The sequence below is a fragment of the Vigna angularis genome, chromosome 8, assembly GCF_016808095.1.
Source record: "Vigna angularis cultivar LongXiaoDou No.4 chromosome 8, ASM1680809v1, whole genome shotgun sequence".
Classification (NCBI taxonomy): domain Eukaryota; kingdom Viridiplantae; phylum Streptophyta; class Magnoliopsida; order Fabales; family Fabaceae; genus Vigna; species Vigna angularis.
The window spans coordinates 6,389,623-6,411,661 of NC_068977.1; the positions used below are offsets into that span (position 1 = coordinate 6,389,623).

General features: G+C 32.5%; 3 protein-coding genes across 3 annotated transcripts; 1 reads left to right on the forward strand and 2 right to left on the reverse strand.

The window, feature by feature from the left end:
* Nucleotides 1-681: 681 nt before the first annotated feature.
* Nucleotides 682-2,864, reverse strand: LOC108345408 (UDP-glycosyltransferase 83A1). Its single transcript, XM_017584009.2, has 2 exons — nt 2,229-2,864; nt 682-1,682 (listed from the first exon to the last, which is right to left on the reverse strand). The coding sequence occupies exons 1-2, from the start codon at nt 2,719-2,721 to the stop codon at nt 808-810; spliced, it is 1,368 nt and encodes a 455-aa protein (XP_017439498.1). The 5' UTR covers nt 2,722-2,864; the 3' UTR covers nt 682-807.
* Nucleotides 2,865-12,005: 9,141 nt separating this feature from the next.
* Nucleotides 12,006-19,717, forward strand: LOC108343746 (ribosome biogenesis protein WDR12 homolog). Its single transcript, XM_017582107.2, has 14 exons — nt 12,006-12,326; nt 12,414-12,511; nt 13,994-14,100; nt 14,833-14,868; nt 14,981-15,066; nt 15,660-15,718; nt 15,801-15,911; nt 16,016-16,138; nt 16,645-16,788; nt 17,966-18,074; nt 18,168-18,304; nt 18,402-18,437; nt 18,560-18,653; nt 19,264-19,717. Exons 1-13 carry the CDS (start codon nt 12,158-12,160, stop codon nt 18,650-18,652), a joined length of 1,308 nt encoding a protein of 435 aa, XP_017437596.1. The 5' UTR covers nt 12,006-12,157; the 3' UTR covers nt 18,653; nt 19,264-19,717.
* A 231-nt stretch (nt 19,718-19,948) lies between these two features.
* LOC108344997 (UDP-glycosyltransferase 83A1) lies at nt 19,949-21,767 on the reverse strand. Its single transcript, XM_017583545.2, has 2 exons — nt 21,195-21,767; nt 19,949-21,053 (listed from the first exon to the last, which is right to left on the reverse strand). The coding sequence occupies exons 1-2, from the start codon at nt 21,679-21,681 to the stop codon at nt 20,179-20,181; spliced, it is 1,362 nt and encodes a 453-aa protein (XP_017439034.1). The 5' UTR covers nt 21,682-21,767; the 3' UTR covers nt 19,949-20,178.
* Nucleotides 21,768-22,039: the final 272 nt, after the last annotated feature.

Sequence of the window (22,039 nt, forward strand, 5' to 3'; positions counted from 1 at the left end):
GATTTTATAAAACTAAGTTAGACTTAAAGTTCATTCTTAAAAAGTAGGATCTTCTTTCAGGATTCAAAACTTTATCAATGTTTAGAGTCATCTTGGCCCAAATGATGGATCAATTCAAAAATAAGATTTTCAAGATGAAATCATAAAGGGGAAATACTGTCTTTGATGGACCCTCTGCTTCTACCAAACACGATATTAACTTATGAATAAACTTGTTTCATCTTTTATTGTAGAAATACTAATGAGAAGCTTATCAAGGAGATCCTTAGTCAATTTTATTAAGAAATCAAGTTAGTCAATTTTGGACAAATTAGCACATTAGCAATTAATAGGTAGGTATTAGAGAACAAAAAAAAGGATGATGTACATGTTTTAGAAATGAGAAGAGAATAAAGTTGAATTCTTAAAGAAGCAAACACAGCAATTTATATGAAAGCCAATGCTGCAAGAGTGTCAGGGCAATAAATATCAGAATCTTATGGAATTCAAATAGATGCTACTTGACAGATTTTCAGTTTCACTTAGATCTAATATTATTTAGCAGCGAGAGGGACTTTTACACCAGTAAGTGCATAGATTTCAGTATCCATAACATATAGAAGGTGAGTTCATGGTTAAAAATTATGTAATGTACATGATGATAACATGTCTCTGGGATTTTATTATTATAATACAACTGAACTAAGAAAAAAGAGAATGTCATTGTAAAGGAACACAGACAGAAACACATAAGGAGGAAGAAAAGGATTCTGAAAGCAAGCATGATTGTATTAAATTTATAGCAAGTGCTGTTAACTTTAAACTCTTTCAACTTTTTATCCAGCTGATGAAGCTGTCTAGATTTTTGTTTGACAGACCACCTTGTCCAGTGCCAATATGAATCTTCTCCTTGAAATCTCTAGCCCTTGATTTCAATTGTTCATCTATAAAAATTTGATGGATTTTGCTTTGGATTTCACCTTGTGTGATCATGCCACTCTCATTTGGTTCAAGTCCCAATCCCACCTTCCAAATATCACAAACATAGCTCTTGTTTAGGAATTGATCAGCAAAATAAGGCCAACACAAGACTGGGATCCCATTGCTGACACTTTCCAGTGTGGAGTTCCAACCACAGTGACTTATGAAGCAGGCAACTGAAGGATGGATCAAAATTTTCTTCTGTGGTGACCAACCCACCACTCTTCCACGTTCCACCACCCTTTCTACAAAACCTTCTGGATATGCAAGTTTTGACTCTTCTGGTTGCACAACCCAAAGGAAAGGTCTGTTGGAAAGTTCAAGAGCAAAACAAAGTTCTTGGAACTGGGGAGGACTAAACTTTGTAAAGCTTCCAAATGCAACATATATTACTGAGTTTGGTGATTGTTGGTCTAACCATTTCAAACAAGATAGGTCTTGTGGCCAGAAATTGCCTGCAGAGTGGCCAAATTGATCGCATGACAGAAGTGGCCCTATAGGTATGATCTCTGGAGCCATAGTAATTGCTTCAGACTCAAGTTCATGAGATGAATTGCAAAGCAGCCACTCAGTTTTCTTCATGGACTCTATGTTCTTTACCATGAGTTGAAAAATATGCCTCTGAATGGTCTTGTTTCCCACACAAACCCAGACAAGCTTTTCTGTACTTACACTTGGCATTGTAGGGGATAGTTGAATGCCTTTCTTTTCCAATGGAGTTCCTGGATAATTAAATTGCTGAGTAAGACATGAATACTAATGAGTATGATTTTTTTTATCGACAATTGTTACTTGTTAGTATTATATTAGTGAAGGAAGTTGAACTCACGACCTCTGCAACCATCTTTTTCAAACTCACTAAGTCAATCTTGTAATTCCTAAATGTTGGTGGGAGAAGTTAAATCCACATCTTCTCTTGTTCTCTCTTCCAACTTGACTCCTAAGCTAACCTTATAACTCCTCTAATGAGTATGATAACATCCTGATTGTGGTTTCATTTCAGGGTTTATGAGCAAATTTTTATGCTAAGCCATATGCTAATTGCAGCTTATAAAACATCAATTTATGAAGTTCACAAGTGTTGGGAATTTCTTCATAAATAAAGGAGTGTTACATATAAGTAATACTGTTTTCTTGACTTCATAAGTATGGAATAGCATGATACTACTTGATTACTCATGAAACTCTCAGTAACTTGATTTTGAGAAAGAAAAGAAACAAATAATAAAAGCTTGAGCTGCAGAAGAATCAGAAAAGTATGAACTCACCATCTTTGTCTATGATCCCATTATGAATAAACTTTGGAATGCTCAATCCCAACACCAACTGTGCTGCTGATGCAGGACAGAAAGCTGCTCTTCTAATTCCCTTCTTCTCTGCAAGATCAAGTGCCCATCCAATGCTCTGATCAGCAAGCACACATGTGATCTTCTCACTTTCTGATCCATTGATGCATTCAATTAGCTCCTCAACTTTCTCTGGCATAACCTTCAACACTGCTCCAGATGATTTTCCAGGTTTTTTCCTCTCCTCTGAGGATTCCAATCCATCAGAAATCCACACCAGATAAATTTGAGATAGTAAACCATCCCCACATGGAAGTGCACTCTTGATCCTGTCATGGTTTTCTTTGGTGTTCACAAATGTTATTTTGATACCTTGTTTGACTAAGATCAGTGAAAGATCCATCAGAGGAATCACATGCCCTTGTGCTGGGTAAGGTACAACCATTACATGTGGCCTTGCCATCATTATTGTCATTCCTTGCTATGCAGATTCTCTGTGTTCTTGTATACTAAGATTTTGAAAACCTTTGGGGATGGAGAATTTGACTCTACCATTGTCTACAACTACTTGTCTTCGTATGGCATGACATGTTCTTGTAGCCTAGTATGAACACACAATATGTATATTACATGAAGCTCAAACAAACAAAAATCCATTTATTCTAAACTAAGGGTGATGACCAACAAATTAGTGAAAGATTTAAAATGGAAGAATAGTAATTTGAAAATTGATTCTTAAAAGTCTCATCATAACACCAAAGTATAACACAGTGATACTTTTACATTTAAAAAAGGTTTTACGTCCAAAAATAACCATGGAGTAAGAGGGGCACAAAATAATAAATTTTTGTATTTGTAAATGTTTTGGCGTTTAAAGTTGAGGGCAACTGTCCAAACGTCATGGAGATCGATTAAGGGTATAAAGTTGTCTTCAATTCTAAGTCTTCTTGTAACCGTTCGTCCAAACTATTCGATGGGTATATGCAGAAAACATTTTGATGTTAAAGTGAGCTCAATGTTTGGTAGTTCAGATATTAATGGTACAGTAAATGCAAATCACCTACCTCCTTATCTCAAACTTATATTTACGATTTTAGACTGAGCTTTTAATTAGCAACGGCCTAATTACGGCTCAATTGTTAGTAATCATATTTTACTATTCAGCATCATAGTTAATCACCTTGACCATTGACCAATCAATCTGATTCCTCGACCGTTCGATCCTAATAGTGATTGTTTCGTGTGTTTCAATACCAGTTGACCGTCTAATCTATAGCTGAGTGATCATATGGTAAAAAAAAAGTAAAAAATTATAAATAAAAATATCAAATGTAAAATCTATTTTAATACAAAATATTATGATTGTACAATTCATATCAATGCCATGAACTTAAATATTCTCTTGGAATTATTGATAAATGATTAATGGATGGTTCCAACTTTTGGTGTCCATTGCATGAACATTATTGTGCTGCTTCCATAAAAAAACTAACACTAAGACAAATGTTTGATACAATGACAAAGGAGCATGATTTTTTCTACATTGAATACACTTCACTATGAATATGTTAGTAAATAAAAAAACATATCTATTTATCATTATTTCATTTGAAAAAATAGCAAGGGCATGGCTATAAAAGGTTTGCAAAATTTTAGTGTTGAATAATACTCCTTCTGCAAATAAATACATGAGAGAATCTGTTTCTTTTTGAATAATTAAAGGATTTGGTAAAGTCTTGTACTATAAATTATTTATTAATGATTGTGGGTAGCTATACTATGTGTACATATATAGTTTCAAAATTAACAATTAATTACTATACAATTATCACGTAAAAGAATTGAATATACATATATTTAACTTCATTTATCACAATAAAATGAGTATGTTTAAAGATAACTTGTGCTTGGAAGTATTTTGAATATATATATATATATATATATATATATATATATATATATATATATATATATATATATATATATATATATATATATATATATATATATATATATATATATATATATATAAAGCCATAATAACTCTTATAGGATTATATTATGAAATATAAATTATGGTTATATGTTTGTTTATTTTTAAAAGTATTCCTAAACATCAATGAATTTTAACGATTTTTTATATGTGCTTATAGTTTTATGACGTAATGTCTAATATACAAAAGAACAAGTTTTCATAAATTGTGTCCTATAAAACAAAGAATGATAATTATTATCTATTGTCCTATTTACTGTCATCCTAATTATAAGATAAATAAAATATCGACGACATTATTTATAATCATTCAAATTAGAAAAAGTTATAAACTTTGAATAGATGAAAATAAAATATAAAATTATGATGGAAGATTCAAATTTTTAACTGAATTGCAAAACTTGAAAGAGAAAATAGGGGACCATTTTAACTATTCAACTGTTGTTGGGTTGCCATTGCTTTCAATTTTCACTTAATTTAATCATATATAGAATATAATCAGCATTATTCCTATAAAAAAATAGTTTAGCAGTACAATGTTGTTCTCCATTAAACAAGATAATCAAATCCTCGCTGTCATGCATAAACTAATTCAATTTGGTACACAATAAATCGACTAGAAAAAATTATACGATGGTACGTAGTTATCCAAAGTTATAGAAACTTGTTTTTGTGTCTGTATTTTATCACGTTATTGTGTTGAGATAAATGATAATTATTATTAATTTTAAAAATACATTTTTTAATTTCTAAGTGTGAGAAACCAAATAAATTAAAGCATTATTAAATAATCAAGTATTACGATTTGAAATATGAGATGAAACAAAGAATACATATAATAATTTTTATCAGCTAAATAAGGTATGTTATGCATATTAGAATGAAAAATATATTTAGCTGCAAATTTTATTTATATTTGTTACAAATTATAAAAAATTACGTGTTTGTCATTTAGCACCCTAGCTCTTTTCTAATTTCTATTTCTTTCTCAAATTTTGTGTCATTGATCAAATTGTGTTTCTTCTTTTAAAATTGGATCCTACCTGGCAGTGGTTGAGAATGATAGGATCATTTATTAATTTTTAAGTAAAATAAGTTTTTGTTTACTTTGAATATCATTTATCTTTTAGATACAGTCTTTAAAGAAAATCACTTAATATTATATATATCAAATGAAACTATTGATGGAGTGAACATTCTCACACGGTTTTAAAATATAATTCAAGTTTTACTTATTGTGTTTTAAGGAGATGGTAGTTTTAAAATTAGAAGGAAAAAAAAAGAATGATATACGTTTGGATGTCTACAACTAAATACAAGGTCGATAGAATTATTATAAGGTATAAAACATGACTAGTAGCTAAAGACTGCACTCAATTTTATGGTGTAAATTATTAAGAGATGTTTGTACTGGTAACTAAACTCAACATTGTGATAATACTTTTATTACTTGTAGCAAATCAAAATTGATCTCTTTTATCGTTTGATGTGTTAAATGATTTCTACACGGAGAAATTTTAAAAGAAATTTATATGATTCCCCACCATATATGTTAGACTTAAAACAATGATTGTTTGCAAATTAAAAAAAAAAAGACTTTATATGATTAAAACAATTCCCAAGAACATGGTTTGAAAGGTTCACTAAATCTATTAAGGCTTTTGGCTATAAAGTAAGTATATATGTATGTGATCACATATTATTTTTAAGAAAAGAAAAGGTAAAATTACAACTTTAATTATCTATGTAGATGCTATGATAATTATAGAAAATGACTATGATGAGATTTATAGTTTGTAAAAATATCTTGTATATGAATTTGAGATGAAACAACTTGGAATCCTCATATTTTTTGGGTATTGAAGTTGTTAGATCAAATATAGTATTTTTCTATGCCAGAGAAAGTATATTATTGATTTATTATCCGAAATTGGGTTGCTTGGGTGTTAATCAGTTGACACTCCAATTTAACAAAATCATATACTTTCTCAATGATCAAATTTGGCTAGCATAAATAGAGGGAAATATCGAAGGCCAGTGGGAAAACTAATTTACATGCTCATACATGTCCATATATGTAGTGAATGTTGTTAGTCAATTTATGCCTCATGAATGTTGTTGAGAGGATTTTGTGGTATTTGAAGTCTACATCGAAAAAGAAATTTTATTTTTAAATCATGGAAACCTAGAGATAGAAGATTATACTAATGTTGACTAGGCAAGTTCAAAAAATGATAGAAGGTTTACCTTTCGATACTTTACATTGGTTGGGGAGAACCTTGTAACTTGGAGAAGTAAAAACCAAGCGATAGTAGCAAGATGAAGTGTCGAAGCAGAGTTTAAATGCATGACACTTGGGATTGTGAACTTTATGGGTACAAACTGTTTTATTAGATTTAGGTTTTAATTATAGTGAAAACTATATATGAGATTAATCTCCTTTGTGTTGAATATACATATAGGGTCATTTATTTATAATAGAAGAAATATGAACTAAACCTAAAATAAAAATAAAAAATCACAACAAACTAATTAAATATAAAAGATAAAGATAATATATCTAACATTCTCCCTCAAGCTAATGCATACAAATCATATGTACCAAGCTTGTTACTAATATAATCCATAAAGACTTCATGAAAATATTTGCTTTCGCACTCGAGTGACACCAAGTTGTTAATGATTTGCAAATACAACATGGAAGACAAAATACTAACCCGGAAGACGAAATACTAACCCAGAAGACTCCCCTTAAACAACAAAACTGGGAGGTTGCTTCATGTAAATCTCTTCTTGCAAATTGTCATTGAGTAATGCTTTGTGGACATCCAGTAGATAAAGAAATCATTGTTGAAAAGCCATCACGACTATAAATAAACCAACAAAAAACATCTTTGCCATGGGAGAAAAAACATATATAGAAGGATCAAACACAATGGTGATAGAAAGGAAGTCAAAAGAGACAGTAGTGAAAGAAGTCATGGATGAACAAGAGAGAGAAACCTTAAAAATCCAAGATTCTTTAATCAAGACACCTGAAAAAGGAAAAAGAGTAATCTCGATGCTTTGAACAACTACTTGAGAGGAGACGGGACGTGCGACCACGCACGATGAACCTAAAAAAGGAAAAAGAGCGACCTCAACACTCTGAATCCTCATATGTTTTGAAGTTTAACAAACATCAATAAACGAAATAGGACAAAATGTTGTCTTTGTGGAAAACAATATCGTTGAAAGATAAGTATTTTGTGAAAAAATCTTATGACGTCTAAATGTTTAAAGGAAGGCTTAAGTGAAAAAACTAATATCTTAGTAAACGAACTAGCAAACGATTTCTTCATAACATGCATCAATGTGCTATATGAGAATCTTGTTAAAGGCGTTCTTGCTATACTTAGCTAAAATAATACTAAACGAACTCTCACTATAATGTATGATGTTTTTGGTAAACACACTAAAAGATACAAACATTGTTTCAAAAACATGTGTTGAACAACATCTTACTAAATGCACTCTTGAACCAAACTAAGATCACTAAACAAAACGCTTTGTACATGCCAAACAATACCTAACGACATTTCCATCAAACGGTGAAACCTTTATGAACTACTTGGTATCTCTACAAGAATGCTTAAACGATTAAATTTTGCTTGAACAATAGAAAATTTGAAAAACTTATAGTTGCTCTGAACACGCATTAAAGAGCATTAAATGCACAACGTTTCAAAACAACAAAAGTGATAAGAAAAATGACATATCTACCTACATGCATATTTGCTATACTCTTTGCAATTGCTTATGTCAAATATTGACCCACTTTATCATATACAAGTCAGAAGTGGACGTTAGAAACAAAGAAGACATTCACAGAATGTTCTCACTATCAAAAGTCGTGCTGAAGAGTTTGTACAACCTACTTTTGATAAAGTACTATAAAAGCATGTATGCTCTGATAAGTTGACTTCAACCTACAACTATTATCTACGAAAAAGGCTAAGAAAATCCAAAGATAAAAAACAAGTACTATCTAACAAACATTTTCTTGAAGCCTATAAATTCAAGATTCTTGAAGATAAGAATAAGAGAATAAGCACACGAATACAAAAGAAATTATCTAAGAAGAAAAACAAGTATAAAACAAAAGAAAATGCTCTTAAATGGTAGACGATGGCACTGCCGGCAACAGTAGATGGCGCCACCGTCGTTAGCGAGGGTTTAGTGGCAACATAATTTTTTTCCTCAAAAGAACCTTGCTCTAGAGACCATGTTGAATATAGTGAAAACTATGTATGTGATTAATCTCCCTTATGTTTAATATATACATGGGGTCTTCTATTTATAATAGAAGAAATATGAACTAAGTCCAAGATACAAATGAGAAATAATAACAAACTAATTAAAGATAAAAGATAAAGATAAGATAAAGATAATATATTTAACATAAACCAAAGCAACCAATGAATTTATATTGTGACAATACATCAACAATATCAATTGCACATAATCATGTACAACACGATAGAACAAAACATGTTGAGATTTATTGACATTTCATTAAAGAGAAACTTGGAGTTGAAATCATTTATTTTCCCTTTGTAAGGTCAGAATTGTAATTAACCAATCTCCTTACTAAAAAAGTGACAAATATGGTAACTAATGAGTCTTTATTCTAGTTGGGAATGTGTGATATCCCTATACCAACTTGAATGAGGATGTTACGGTAAATCAAATATTCTATTTGATTTTATTAGACAATTAAATATTATGATTGTTGGAAATAAAGGATTTATGCAACTATAATTATGTTAAGAAAATATGAATTATAAAAATTCTTGTGTATATATATTATACTTGTCTATGAATAAAAATATATCAAAATCATTTTCTAAGACTTTTCTATGTTGTATCAAGATAACTTTCATCTTAACCCTTCATAATTTGAAGTTGTTCTAGTTAGAAAACTTCCCAATCTCAAAGTTGGTAGTCATATCTTTAAACTTTGATCTTATTAACTTTTTTTGTATTGTTTTAAATGATGGGACCAATGTTGGATCCACACAACAATAACAAAACACATTAACAAAAATAAAGGAAAATGACTACATTATAATAAAAGATTCTACATATAAAGACTATGTATCAACACAACATATATAACATACCCTTAAAATTTTGTATGCTTTTCACTTTTCTCTCTCTATATGTGTGTATATATATATATCACATGTTTAACTGTTCGCGTGTGATTTGCAACCCAAAATATACCAACCAATATACTAGGTTGTTATAGTAAACAAGTGTCATATACATATGGATTTGGCAAAAAACACAATATTTTAACTAGTTTGATATTTTGTAAAGCAATTGATGTGTGAAAAATAGGTTTGTATTGGCAAAAATATTGTAAAATTAGTTCGGAAATCAATTTAAGTTAATAAAGGAGTGACTTTAAATGATTAAACTGTGTTGAAGCTCAACTTTATAGATTTTTCCTCTTTTACATCAAATTTACCTCTAAGCATGAAGCTCAGATGATCAAGTCTTGAGAGTTCTCTTTAAATGTAATCTAGATCCATTCTTGGCACCTAGAGCCTAGGCTATTTCCAGCCCGCTTAATTTGAATCATTAGTGATTGTATAATCAACTCACCTGCATTAAGGTTAACACTCTATTTCCAACTCCACACTCTAGATATATTCCTAGCATCCAAAAGCCCTCAAGATGATTGATTGGACAACAACTTAAGACTAGTTTCCACTTAATCTTAAGTTAGGTGTATAAGATGAGTGATAAGTTCATCAAACAACAAGTATAAGTCAATTCACAAACTTTAGATCAAAAGAAATCATTCGTAAATGGAATATATTACCGAATACAAGATAGTTCAAATCTATTTACACTCTTCTTCAACACAAGGGAGATTAAGCTCCTCATAGATGATAGAAAGAAATACAAACAATGAAGAGAATATATCTCCTAATCTTCTAAAGATGTTTAATTGATTACATATGATGTGTATGAGAAGACTTTTTAGAGTCTCTCTAAAAGTACTATCAAAAGTGTCTGAGACTGAAGTCCTGAAGTGTTTCCAAAAGTCTCCATTTGTCCAAAATGCTGATATTTATAGACCTTGACAGCATGGCTCAAACAATAGTCCATGGCTTTAGTCGTGAGGCTTCCTCCCTTAGTGGGTTCCTCTATGGCTTAAGCAGTGAGATACTAGGCTGGACCTGCATGATGTTACTTCATGATGAGGAATTCTCCATGGCTTGAGCTTTAGGCTAAGGCTTGAGGAAACCTTCTTTGTTGGGTTTTCTTCATGGCCCATGCCCTCAAAATGGCGTTACAACTGTGTTGTGACATATCTCATTAAAAGTGTTTAATTTCTTCTTCTTTCCTTCAAAATACAACTTTGACTCGTTGAATTCTTTTGTTTTAACAAAAAAGTGAAATTAGGGTAACTAACATGAATTTTATACACAATCAAAGTAAGATAAATGCCGTGTTAATATTGAAATCTACTAATACTAAACACCTATCAATAACCACAAACACCACACACACAGACACACACATGCACACGCACACACCTACACTTGGTCAAATGTACATGCACACACCTACACTTGGTCAAATTGGTATTAACTTCCTCTTAAAGTTTCACTTGTCAAAATATGGTTTATCTTCTACTTTAAACTTCATTGTTTTTTTTTCATCCACCTCTCACTAGCTTTCTCTTTCCACCTTCCTCCACTTGCTATAGTTAAGAAAACAAAATTAAGATTTTAGATTATCACTGGTATAGTAGTTTAGAAAGAAAATTTAGATTTTAAAGTTTGCCATATATTTTGTTATGTTTTTGTGAACGAGGTAAAGAAGAAGGTAATGCGAAGTTAGGAAGAAAAAAAATAAAAAACAAAAAATAAAATTTAAAGAAATTCTAAATAGAAAATGGAAAAATAAAATTAATTCTATTTAACAAGTAAGATTTAATTGAGTTAAGAAAAATATAAGAATAAAGTGAATTATAAACTTAAGTATAAAATTTAGATTACTAGTTATATATAAAATACCATCTAATACAAGTTGCATATGTTTTAACTAAAATTAGTACTTCTATATTGTCTCTGATAAATTATATATGATTCTATTCATAAGAAAATAAAAGATTAAAGTTGGACATCACAAATTTTAATAATTATAAAACCTTATTTTTAATATAATAAAATTAAAATTCCATAAATATAATTTTAAACAAACTATTACACTTCTTTTCTGGAGTTTTTTTTAAGTGGTTAAAGTTTATGAGAAGTCACATATCTGAGTAACACTTTCGTTTCATTTAATAAAGTCACTAGTAATAATAAATTATTTAATTCAGTTTTTGAATATTTTCTTTTATCAATTTCATTATATAAAGAATATACACTATTATTGGGCAATTTTGTGCTGTATATTTTGATTGAACAATCTTATCTTTAATAAATAAAAAATGGTTTATTTATTTAATAAAATAAGTAATTGAATAATTTATTTTCATTTTAAATAACTAAATAATTTCTCTTTTGAAAAGTAATTGCTAGATAATTTTTTAATATATAAAATTATATATATATATATATTAAATTATTCGTATTTTTTAAATAATTACTCATACAAAATAATAAAATAATAAAATATATATCTATATCTATACTATACTACTAAAGGGATTATTCTTTTAGGGTACCCAATTTTCTTGTTATCAAAACGGCGTAGTATTGTCTAAAACCCATTAACAACTGAATATGCTAACTTGAAAACCGTTAAACCCTAGCTGCTGCTTATTCTTCTTCTTCCTCTTCCCTTGGCACTCTTCTTTTTGTCGGGCTTCCTTTTCTCCTTAACCTTGCAGAAGAAAGAGTAAGAGGAAACGAAAATGAACATGAACGAAGAAAGTGACGAAGCCAGCGCGAGGAGGATCCAAGTGCGGTTCGTGACGAAGTTGAATGCGCCGTTCATTGTTCCGTCCACCGCCATCGCAATCCCTGCCGACCTCACTCGATTCGGCCTATCATCTCTTGTCAACGCACTCATTCAATCCAACGGTATCTCATTCTCAAACGCCGCCGTATGTTTTTTTTGTGTGTTAAGTCAAGACTACTGATGAAATTCCTTGGTGGCTGATTCTGCAGATGCTGATTATCAGCCTGAGCCTTTTGATTTTTTGATCGATGGCGAGTTCGTGAGGATGTCGCTCGAGCAGTTTCTTCTCGCTAAGGGAATCTCTGCGGTAATACTTTTGAAACGATTACAAATCCTGTTCTACTTATCTCTACAATTGTATGATTGTCTGTATGACAGAGAGTGAAAATGCACATTGGTTCTATGTGTGTAGTAAGAGATTGCGTTTTTTCCCAATAGAAATTGAAGCTGCTCATTGATGTTTGTGTCTATTTGATAATATTGATTTCTAAACTTAACGACCTATTCTCATTTTAGTTCCCAAATTTAAACACTTATACTGTGTTTGGTGGAGAGGAGGGAATTAGGAAATTAATAAATTGGTGAAGTAGAAATGAAATCGATAAGAAATAAAATAGTAATCAATAACATTTTTTCAAAGAGATATAGGATAGAGATGATGAGAGAGATGGACAAATGAGTAGAAATAGGCAATACCTCATCAACCTGACTCTGAACCGGGATAAAACTGGTGAATCTCTGGTCTGATCTACTGTTGTCTAAGGTAGTTTTCTGCACCTCTTCTCTAACCTACACATCAGTCTGCCTACCACACCCAGCTATGCCTGTTACTTTCTTCATGCCAATCTGCCCAACATCTAGCATACCGTGCTACTTTCTTATGTATTCATGAGATATATTGTAAAGGAAACTCAAAATTTTATTGGGAGAGACGCTAATGTGTATTTTAAGATCAATATAGTCAGTACACTAATGTGTATCTTTAAAAAATGGAAGACAACTTTTTTGTACTCTATTTGTGATATAAAATATATAGTTAATAGTATAGTGGGTCATGCAGTTCAAATAGTAACCTCCTGTTTCAATCAGTGTTCCACTCATCTAGTACCTTGACTAGGTCTATAACCGTTCGATTATGATAACTTTGAAAGATAGGCGAGAAAAGGTATTGTTTGGGTCCCTCCATCTTTTAAATGATTTCTTCACTTTCCTTCTACCACACCATATAATCTCAATTTCCCCCTCCTCTCAGTCAAACAAGGGTTTAGGGTTATTTTAAGATCACAAAGTTTGGGACTAAAATGAAATTAAGTAATTAACAGTGGTTAGGTTCAAGAATTAGAATTACGATAAGTGGTTTAGTGTAAAGACCAAAATGATAGTGTTTTGTGTGTACAAATGTAAACTTTAGCAGAGATTTCCTAATGTCAAGACCAATGTGATAGGAAAATTACACTTTTAGGGGCCTCTTTTAGATTTTAATACTTTAGAGACCAAAGTGACATTAAATTACTCTTTTTATAACAAAAGTGACTATTGACCCATTTTTTATGGAGTTGTTAGGAGTTTCCATGGATTGGAAATTTATCTTGGGGAACTACAAAAAATAATTACAAATATCTTTTATTTTATTTCTTTACATTGGAAACAGACCATTGTTTCCTTTTGCTATGATGTAATATAATCATAGCTAACTGTTTTGAGTGATCAATTATGGAAAGTTAGCTAACTGTTTTGAGTGATCAAGTATTGGAAAGGTAACGGACTGTTTTGTGTGGTCAATTTATAGGAAAGGATATTGGAAATTGAGTACACAAGGGCGGTGGCCCCACGGAAGGAGGAAGACCCTTGTTTACACGATGACTGGGTCAGTGCTGTTGATGGTTCTTCTTCTAGGTAAGCTTGCAAATGTGTCATATTTGATAGAATTTTTAAAAATCCAGTACAGATTTTTCAGTATTTCCATAACAATTTTAATTTTTTTTAATATATTCTATATTAACTCTTATGTTCTGTACTGCTGCTAGCAACTGTAATATGCCATTATTTTGTATGGGGCTCTTTTTATTTAACCATTTTCTTTGTGAAAGATTTTACAAGGTTGAATTTAAGTCAGTGTGATTGGTTTTTATTGACTTCAATGAATTTGTTAATCATATTTGGTGATAATGGCAAAAGTGATTGGAAGCAGTAGTTCACTGCCTGGTTTATTTTTGCATTGGCAGTAGCCAGAAGACAGAACCAAACCCTAGTTTGAGTAGGTTTTTTAAAGTTTTGGCCATTGGGTTAATGAGTGTTATTGTTGTCGCAACCGTGTTGACAATTGTAAAGCCATTTTTTTAACTCATGAGTTCCCATTTTGAGGTTTATTTTGCATTGTGGTTGATGGTTACATTGGGAGTATCAAGGGGAAACAGCCTAACCCTCTTTGTGAATAGGTTCTTTAGAGTTTTGGCCAGTGGATTAATGATGAGTGTTATTGTAAATACTTTTTGTTTGTTTACCTCGTGACTTTGTGTAATTTTCACTGATATAATAATTTTGATTCTAGTTTACTAAGTTGAATGGTTTTTTTTACCTGTATCTCCTTCACTAAGAATTTAAAGTTGAGTGTTACTGTTTCTGCAGGTTCTTTTTGACAGGATGCTATGATGGTTTAGGGAGGTATAAGAGTCTTACCCAGTTTTGTTCTTTTAGAATTATTGGCATATCATATTATTTATTACTTTCTCCATTTACTTGGCTTCCACCGTTATATGATTAAATTATACTTTAGAGTATGGAAAGGTGCTGGATTATGCACTCATGTATTGGAGGGACATAGTGACGCAATCACTTCTGTTAGTATCATCAATCCAGAAGGTAAGGAAGACAATTATATTCTCCCCAATTTTTTTTTCTGTCTATTTTTCTGATTGCTAGTTGTCATTTTTTTTATTGATATCCAGTGTATTTCTGATGATAAAATTATGAAATTTTGTATCTAACAGTAAAATAAAGCTTATGGCTGTTTTGCCTTGGCATTCTCTTAATTTTGCTATTTACATTTTGTTCTTTCCCTGTTCCTTTTTAAGACTGTGATATTATGCTTATTTGTCATTAGTAGTATTTTAATGTTTTAACTTCCTCAAAAGATACTTTCATTTATATGTGCAACTGTAGTCAAAATTGAGTTTCAGTTTCTGAATGGAAAACTGTGGGGAGGGGGTTGGTGGAGGATCATTAACACAATTTATACGATTGAACTAAGCCTATAGTGGAATGCATCCTGGTGAAGACATAGAAAGCATGGCGGCCAAAACATTCTTAATTAAATGATGTTGAAGCATTTGTGCTTTAGTGGGTGGGAATAGTGGCAACATTTGTTGTTCTTTCTGTGTAATCCAAATATTGTTCCATAATATATGTATTATGATTAAATTGTTCCAACATATGAATATTTGTACTGTTATCAGGTCTGGAAACTGTTACGGTGGCTACTGCTTCAAAAGACCGGACATTAAGGCTGTGGAAGGTAACTAAAAGAAACTGTTAAACTACTGTTTCCTATGCTGTGCTTATGCTTATTATGTTATATTTTCCCCTTTGTGTAAAAGCTCAATACAGAAGAGCCTGTAAACCAGCCTATGAGGGTCAGGGCTTACAAAATCTTGCGTGGTCATAAGTCTGCTGTTCAGAGTGTGGCAGCGCAGACTTCTGGAGAAATGGTTTGGATTTTCTTTTCTATTTTTCTCCACCTTTCTCTCCTTGGTTTATGAGTACAGTAATATAGCAGTCTGTAACACCACTCTTCCTTGTGTCTCATGCATAGGTTTGTTCTGCTGCTTGGGATTGTACCATCAATCTATGGCAAACTAATGACTTTAATGCAGAAGATGACCTAGTTTCTAAGAAGAGAAAAATTGGAGATCAAGTTGAGGACTCTCAATTGGAGGTTTGTAGAACTTCCCTACATCTTATTGTTTAAATTATGCGGTCAAAATTGCAATTTGTGTAGTCACACATGTTTCTTCCAAATATTTTACATTTTGAAGTTTGTTTTAACTTTGACTTGTAAGGGATCATCAGATGTGACCCTTTACTCTTTCTTCTCTGCATATTGTAATTGATGAATGGAATTGTAAAAATTTAAGGCTGATACTGAGTTGCTCCTTTTTCTACTGGTTGAATTCGAAGTATCAAGGTTGCTATGTTTGCTGGCACTAGGGGCTGGAGGCCATGTAGGAAGATGTTTTTGAAACTATTCTAGAAGAAATTTGATCATCTAATTCTGAGTCATGTTCAAACTTATGTTAAAAACTATTGTAGACTTGTATAATAGTTATTTAAAACCTTGTAGATTTTGTTACAAACTTATTTTCCGTTTCTTTCCCTTTTGATGTATGAATCTTTTCTCTATAATGAAATTTGAGAAATAAGTTTCCATCTGTTGTATTGCAGGGAGAGGCTTTCACTACCCTTGTTGGCCATACACAGTGTGTATCTTCTGTGGTTTGGCCACAACGGGAGTCAATATTTTCTGCATCATGGGATCATTCTATTAGGAAGTGGGATGTTGAGACTGGCAAAAACTTGTCAGATATAGTAAGTTGAAAAGTTAAAGCGCGTGCCTCCCCCCCCCCCCCCCCCCCCCCCCCCCCCGCTTCTTTTTAAATTGTACACTTTTAAAGCGTTCATTTTTCTTCTTTTTAAATTGTACACTTTTAAAGCGTTCATTTTTTTTCTATAGATAGAACTGTGACATTGTACCATTTAATGCTCTGCCAATGGCTAATTATTTGTGTATAGTCAGGTAACTAAATTAGAACTGGTTTATGGCACAATTGTCTATTTTCTGCTGCTGTTCATTCTATGAATGTCATTTCTTAATCAATTGTTCTTGTGGCTTGAACTTATTTTTTTCTTTGGACAAGTTTTGTCTAGTCCTTTTACATAGTGTACTAGATCTTCTACATTTTTCCCCAGGCGATTGTTGATTATGATGTTTTTACTTGGTTGTGGTAGTCCAAATTTATCTTGTTATGAAGCAATCTTGGCTTTGGACCTTGTTTATTCTTAGTTTAGGATAAGTATGTTCTAAAACATAATTAAGTGCTTACTGGGCTTTAGGAATTGGAACCGCTAGCATGCCTAAATTGTCTTCAGCACTAACTCGCCTAATTTGGTCACTCCTAGCCCATATAAGTTGTAGTCTCTTTGGGGGTTGTATAAATTGCAACCTCAAGGGTGATGATTTAATCCTACATTGACTACAGGGTATGACTTATAATACCTTCCAAGTCAGTTTTGTGGTATTGAATTATGTTTAAACTCATTTTAAAATATGATATTAGAGCCTATGCTAGATCCATTGTTGGGCTACCTGCATTTTCTAAGCTCTAGGCAAGACGCCATGATTGTGGTCACTTCTAGCTCATGTACACTGCAGCCTCCTTGGGAATTGCCTAAGTTGCAACCTCAAGGGTAGCGGTTTTAGTCTCGTGTTGACATAATGATATGATTAAAATAGAAAATAAGTAGAAGACAAATCTTACTTTACAAGTTGATTTTGTGATGTACTTCTTTGCCTTAATTTATGTTCTAAGATTCTGATTCATTATGATGGATGTCATGTTTTCTGCTTATCACCTTTTTCATTTATTGGTCTAAACTATTTTCTATACAAAATTACTGTTGAAAAATAGGGTTTGGTAATCGGAAGTAGAGTAGGAACAGAGTTATAAAAATCAATGTTTTAGATTGGATTGTCTTCTATGTACAGTTCTGTGGGAAGGCTCTCAACTGCCTGGATATTGGTGGGGAAGGTTCTGTTCTGATAGCTGCTGGAGGTTCTGACCCTGTCATTAGGATTTGGGATCCTCGTAAGCCAGGTGATAAAGAAAGCTAGTTGTCATTTTTCTCACACCTTGATAGTCAATTACATTCATAATGGTATCTTATAAACCAATCTCTTTTCTCTGCAGGCACTTCTGCTCCTGTTTTTCAGTTTGCTTCTCATACATCTTGGGTTTCGGCCTGCAAATGGCATGATCAATCTTGGTTTCATTTACTTTCTTCATCCTATGATGGGAAAGTTATGTTGTGGGATCTGAGAACTGCAGTAATATATCTTTATTCTGCATAGGAATTTTTTCTCCTTGTGTGATTATATGTCCATCTTTGTGCTTTTTCATGATTTTTCTCCGTTGATGTTGCAGTGGCCACTTTCTGTCATTGAATCACACAGTGATAAGGTTTAAAACATTCTTACCATGTTTTTGCTTGAAAATAATACCTTCCCACAACTGAAAATATTTTTTTTATGCTCTAGAGTAGCCAAAATTGTCATTAAAAAAATTGTCATTGTTTAACTCAGGTATTGTCGGCTGATTGGTGGAGAAGTGACAGTGTTATCAGTGGTGGAGCAGACTCCAGACTTTGTATTTCTTCAGACATCCCTGTAAAGTAAGGTAAACTTAATCATATTAGGACAATTATTTTTTGAGGCGGTATGATATTGACAGATATTTCTTATGCGGGGAACGATTCAAGTTTTGGCCAATTTTGTCTTAGGCTAGTCACAACTGTCAAGTGTATCATCAGTTGTTGTGAACAAAGTCTTATTTGTGTCTTGCTAATAGCTATTGATGTAAACACTAAATATTTATATAATTTTGTACGACAAATCTTCGAGCATTTTATTTATTTGTGCTCTATAGTTTGTATCTCATTGAGTTATTTCTGTAAACACAACTGTCAAGTGTTTATCAGATGTTGTGAACAAGGTCTTGCTTATGACTTGCTAACGGCTATTGATGCAAACACTAGAAATTATTCATATCATTTTGTACGACAAATCTTCGAACATTTTTCTCATTTGTGCTGTATAGTTTGGTTATTGATAATTCTAAAATACTCGCAGTAATCTCCATCATAAAGTAGAGTTCTGTATTGAAGGTTTTCTTTTGGCTGACTGGTTCAGATATTGGTTGAGTCAATGGAGCGGTTAAATTACATTCCTAGCATGATTCATACTATATTAACTTCCAAGAAATAAATATATTTTTGTATGTTCTGCAGCTATAAAGAATTAGTGAAATATGAACTCACCATCGATGTCTATGATTCATTCATCATTGGGATGCTCAATCCCCACACCAACTGTGCCGCTGACGCAGGGAAGAAAGCTGCATCGAATTCTTCTCTGCAATATTTAGTGCCCATTCTGATCAGCAAAAACTCTGTAATCTTTTGGGCTTTCTGATCCATTTTTGCATTAGCTCCCCAATTTTCTCTATTATAATCTTCCCAGGGCTTCAGATGACCTACCTTTCCCCTCTCATCCGAGGATTCAAAACCATCTGATATCCACACTAGAAAATATGTGATAATAAATCATTTCCACTTCCTCTCATGGGTTATCTTGGGTGTTCGGTAAACTTATTCTGATACCTTGTCTGACGAAGAGCGAAAGCTGTTACAGGAATCTAACTTCATTCCATTATTCATTTCTAAGGACATCCCTTTTTATGAATATACGGTGACCATGGTTCCGACAACCACAGCACCATGGCTGTTTTCTTTGTCTTGCACTTGGTAGTGGTAATAAACAGGCCTTGCATTCATTTGGTAATTCTAATTCTAATGGGTTTTTATCATTTCGAATACAGTTTATTTTAAACACTCAAATTAAATTCTATTTTTGAAATCTACCATTATATTGAACCTTATTATATGTGCGATTTTATATAATTTTCAATTTAACTGCTCAATATTCTTAATTTTCAATTAAAATTACTGCCCAACTTTCAAACAAAGAAGCATCACAATTTAAGCTGCTACGTAATTGACCTGAAATATAATATAAATCAATGAAATCTACATTACACATTACAGGACACCGATACCAATACCAAAATCAACTTAACCATTATTAAAGAGAACGCTTCTATCTTTCAAGAACACTGCATGCGTTAAGACCAAAGACAGCTATACTCAAGATTTCAGCCAGCTTAACAATCTACTAACATTCTCTGAAGATCCACCACCTTCTGCAATGTTGCTCATGACCGTCTCTTTAAGTTCTAGACTTTTTGTTCTTATTTGTTCATCACTTATCAATCGGTCCAGTTTTTTCTTAATCTCCCAGCGTGACACAAGTCCATTTTCGTCCGAGTTCAATCCAAGTCCAACCTTCAACTCATCACAAATATAATTTCTGTTCTGAAATTGGTCAGTAAAATAAGGCCAGCACAGGAAGGGCACCCCACTAGAAAAACCTTCTATGATAGAATTCCAACCACAATGGCTAAGAAAGCAAGCTATGGAAGGGTGATTTAGCACCTTCAGTTGAGGGGTCCAACCAACAATCTTACCTTTACTCCCCAAAAATTCACTGGGAAATGCCATCTTATTGTCTTGTCTTACAACCCAAAGAAAGGATCTATTTGTGAGGTCAAGCCCAAGAGCTAGTTCATTGAACTGGTTTTGGTCAAAAAGAGTGAAACTACCAAAGGCAATATACAAAACAGAACAACGAGGTTGTTGATTCAGCCAATCTATGCAAGAGTGGTCTTCTTCCCAGAACTGTCCCAATGATCTTGCCGTTACATTTGTCTTGTCATAACTTCTCAACAATGGACCAACTGGTAGGAGCTTTGGAACACAAGATAATGCACTGGGTTCAAGTTCATATGTGGTGTTGCAAATGCACCACTTTGCAAGATTTGAATTCTGCATACAGTGCACCAGATACTTGAATATTTTCCTCTCAGTTGTTGGGTTATAGACGTTTGACCACCAAATAGCTTTTACGTCCATCGAAGGCATGCTTGGTGATATTTGAAATGTCCCTTTTGTAATTGGACATCCTACAGTGTCAACAAAAATAGAGATATTATGCATGATATGACAAAACAATTTTACCTATTAATTTCCTAATTTCACAAATAGCATAATTGTCAACAACAAAACCTCCAAACATAATTGATTAGTGCAAGCGAAGTACATACCATGAGAATCTATGATGCCATCTTGAATGAGCTTAGGGATTTTGTATTCCAAAGCAAACGTAGCAGCTGATGCAGTGCAGAAGAGAATTCCTTTGATTCCCAGCTTTCTCCCTACTTCCAATGCCCATCCCATTATCACATCAGCAACTATGCATGTGATTCTCTCACCACTATTCACATGAATTTCTTCTATGACCTTCTCTAGCATGGAAGGCATGGTGCTTAGCACACTATCACAAAGCTTACCCAAATCACTTCTGTCATCATCAGCTTCTAATCCATCAGGGATTGAAACCAGCTTTATGGTTGGTGATTCTTCAAGGCTTTCTTGCTTGCCCTCAGAACTCATCATCCTCTTTTGGCTGAAGTCTGTGTTCACAAAAGTGATTTTGCATCCATGCTCAACCATCTTTTGTGAGAAGTTCATCAAGGGATTCACATGTCCTTGGACTGGAAATGGTACAACCAAGAGATTTGGAATGTTCATCTTGGTTGCCTTGACTTTCTATTTTCTCTTGATTTTGAGGCTATACTAAACACTATCTGGGAGACTCACAGTGGTTTGCATTTCATACTTAGGTTTTGTTTATATAATGAAATAATACATAAAAAACGGAAAAGATGTGTAAACGAAAGTAGGAGTGGTTTATTTTAATATTAAACCAATCTTTTGGTCCTATAATTGAACAAATTTCATATTTTAATTTCTCCACTTAAAGATAATTAGTTTTAGGATTTCTAAATACAATACTTTAACCTCTTTCTGTCTCTGTGGATTTAGACAATAGGAACCAAACAAAGTTAAAAGTATATTAATAAAAACTAAAAGAAGGATTACCTGAATG

Bases quoted from the DNA above. Each gene is read 5' to 3' on its own strand.
- LOC108345408 (XM_017584009.2), bottom strand. From the start codon at position 2,721: ATGACAATAATGATGGCAAGGCCACATGTAATGGTTGTACCTTACCCA. The intron at 1,683-2,228 runs GTGAGTTCATAC...TTAATTATCCAG, and splicing joins TGGGATCATAGACAAAGATG to GAACTCCATTGGAAAAGAAA.
- LOC108343746 (XM_017582107.2), top strand. From the start codon at position 12,158: ATGAACATGAACGAAGAAAGTGACGAAGCCAGCGCGAGGAGGATCCAA. The intron at 12,512-13,993 runs GTAATACTTTTG...GTCAATTTATAG, and splicing joins TCGCTAAGGGAATCTCTGCG to GAAAGGATATTGGAAATTGA. The intron at 18,075-18,167 runs GTGATAAAGAAA...TTTTCTCTGCAG, and splicing joins TTGGGATCCTCGTAAGCCAG to GCACTTCTGCTCCTGTTTTT.
- LOC108344997 (XM_017583545.2), bottom strand. From the start codon at position 21,681: ATGAACATTCCAAATCTCTTGGTTGTACCATTTCCAGTCCAAGGACAT. The intron at 21,054-21,194 runs GTATGTACTTCG...TTGACACTGTAG, and splicing joins TGGCATCATAGATTCTCATG to GATGTCCAATTACAAAAGGG.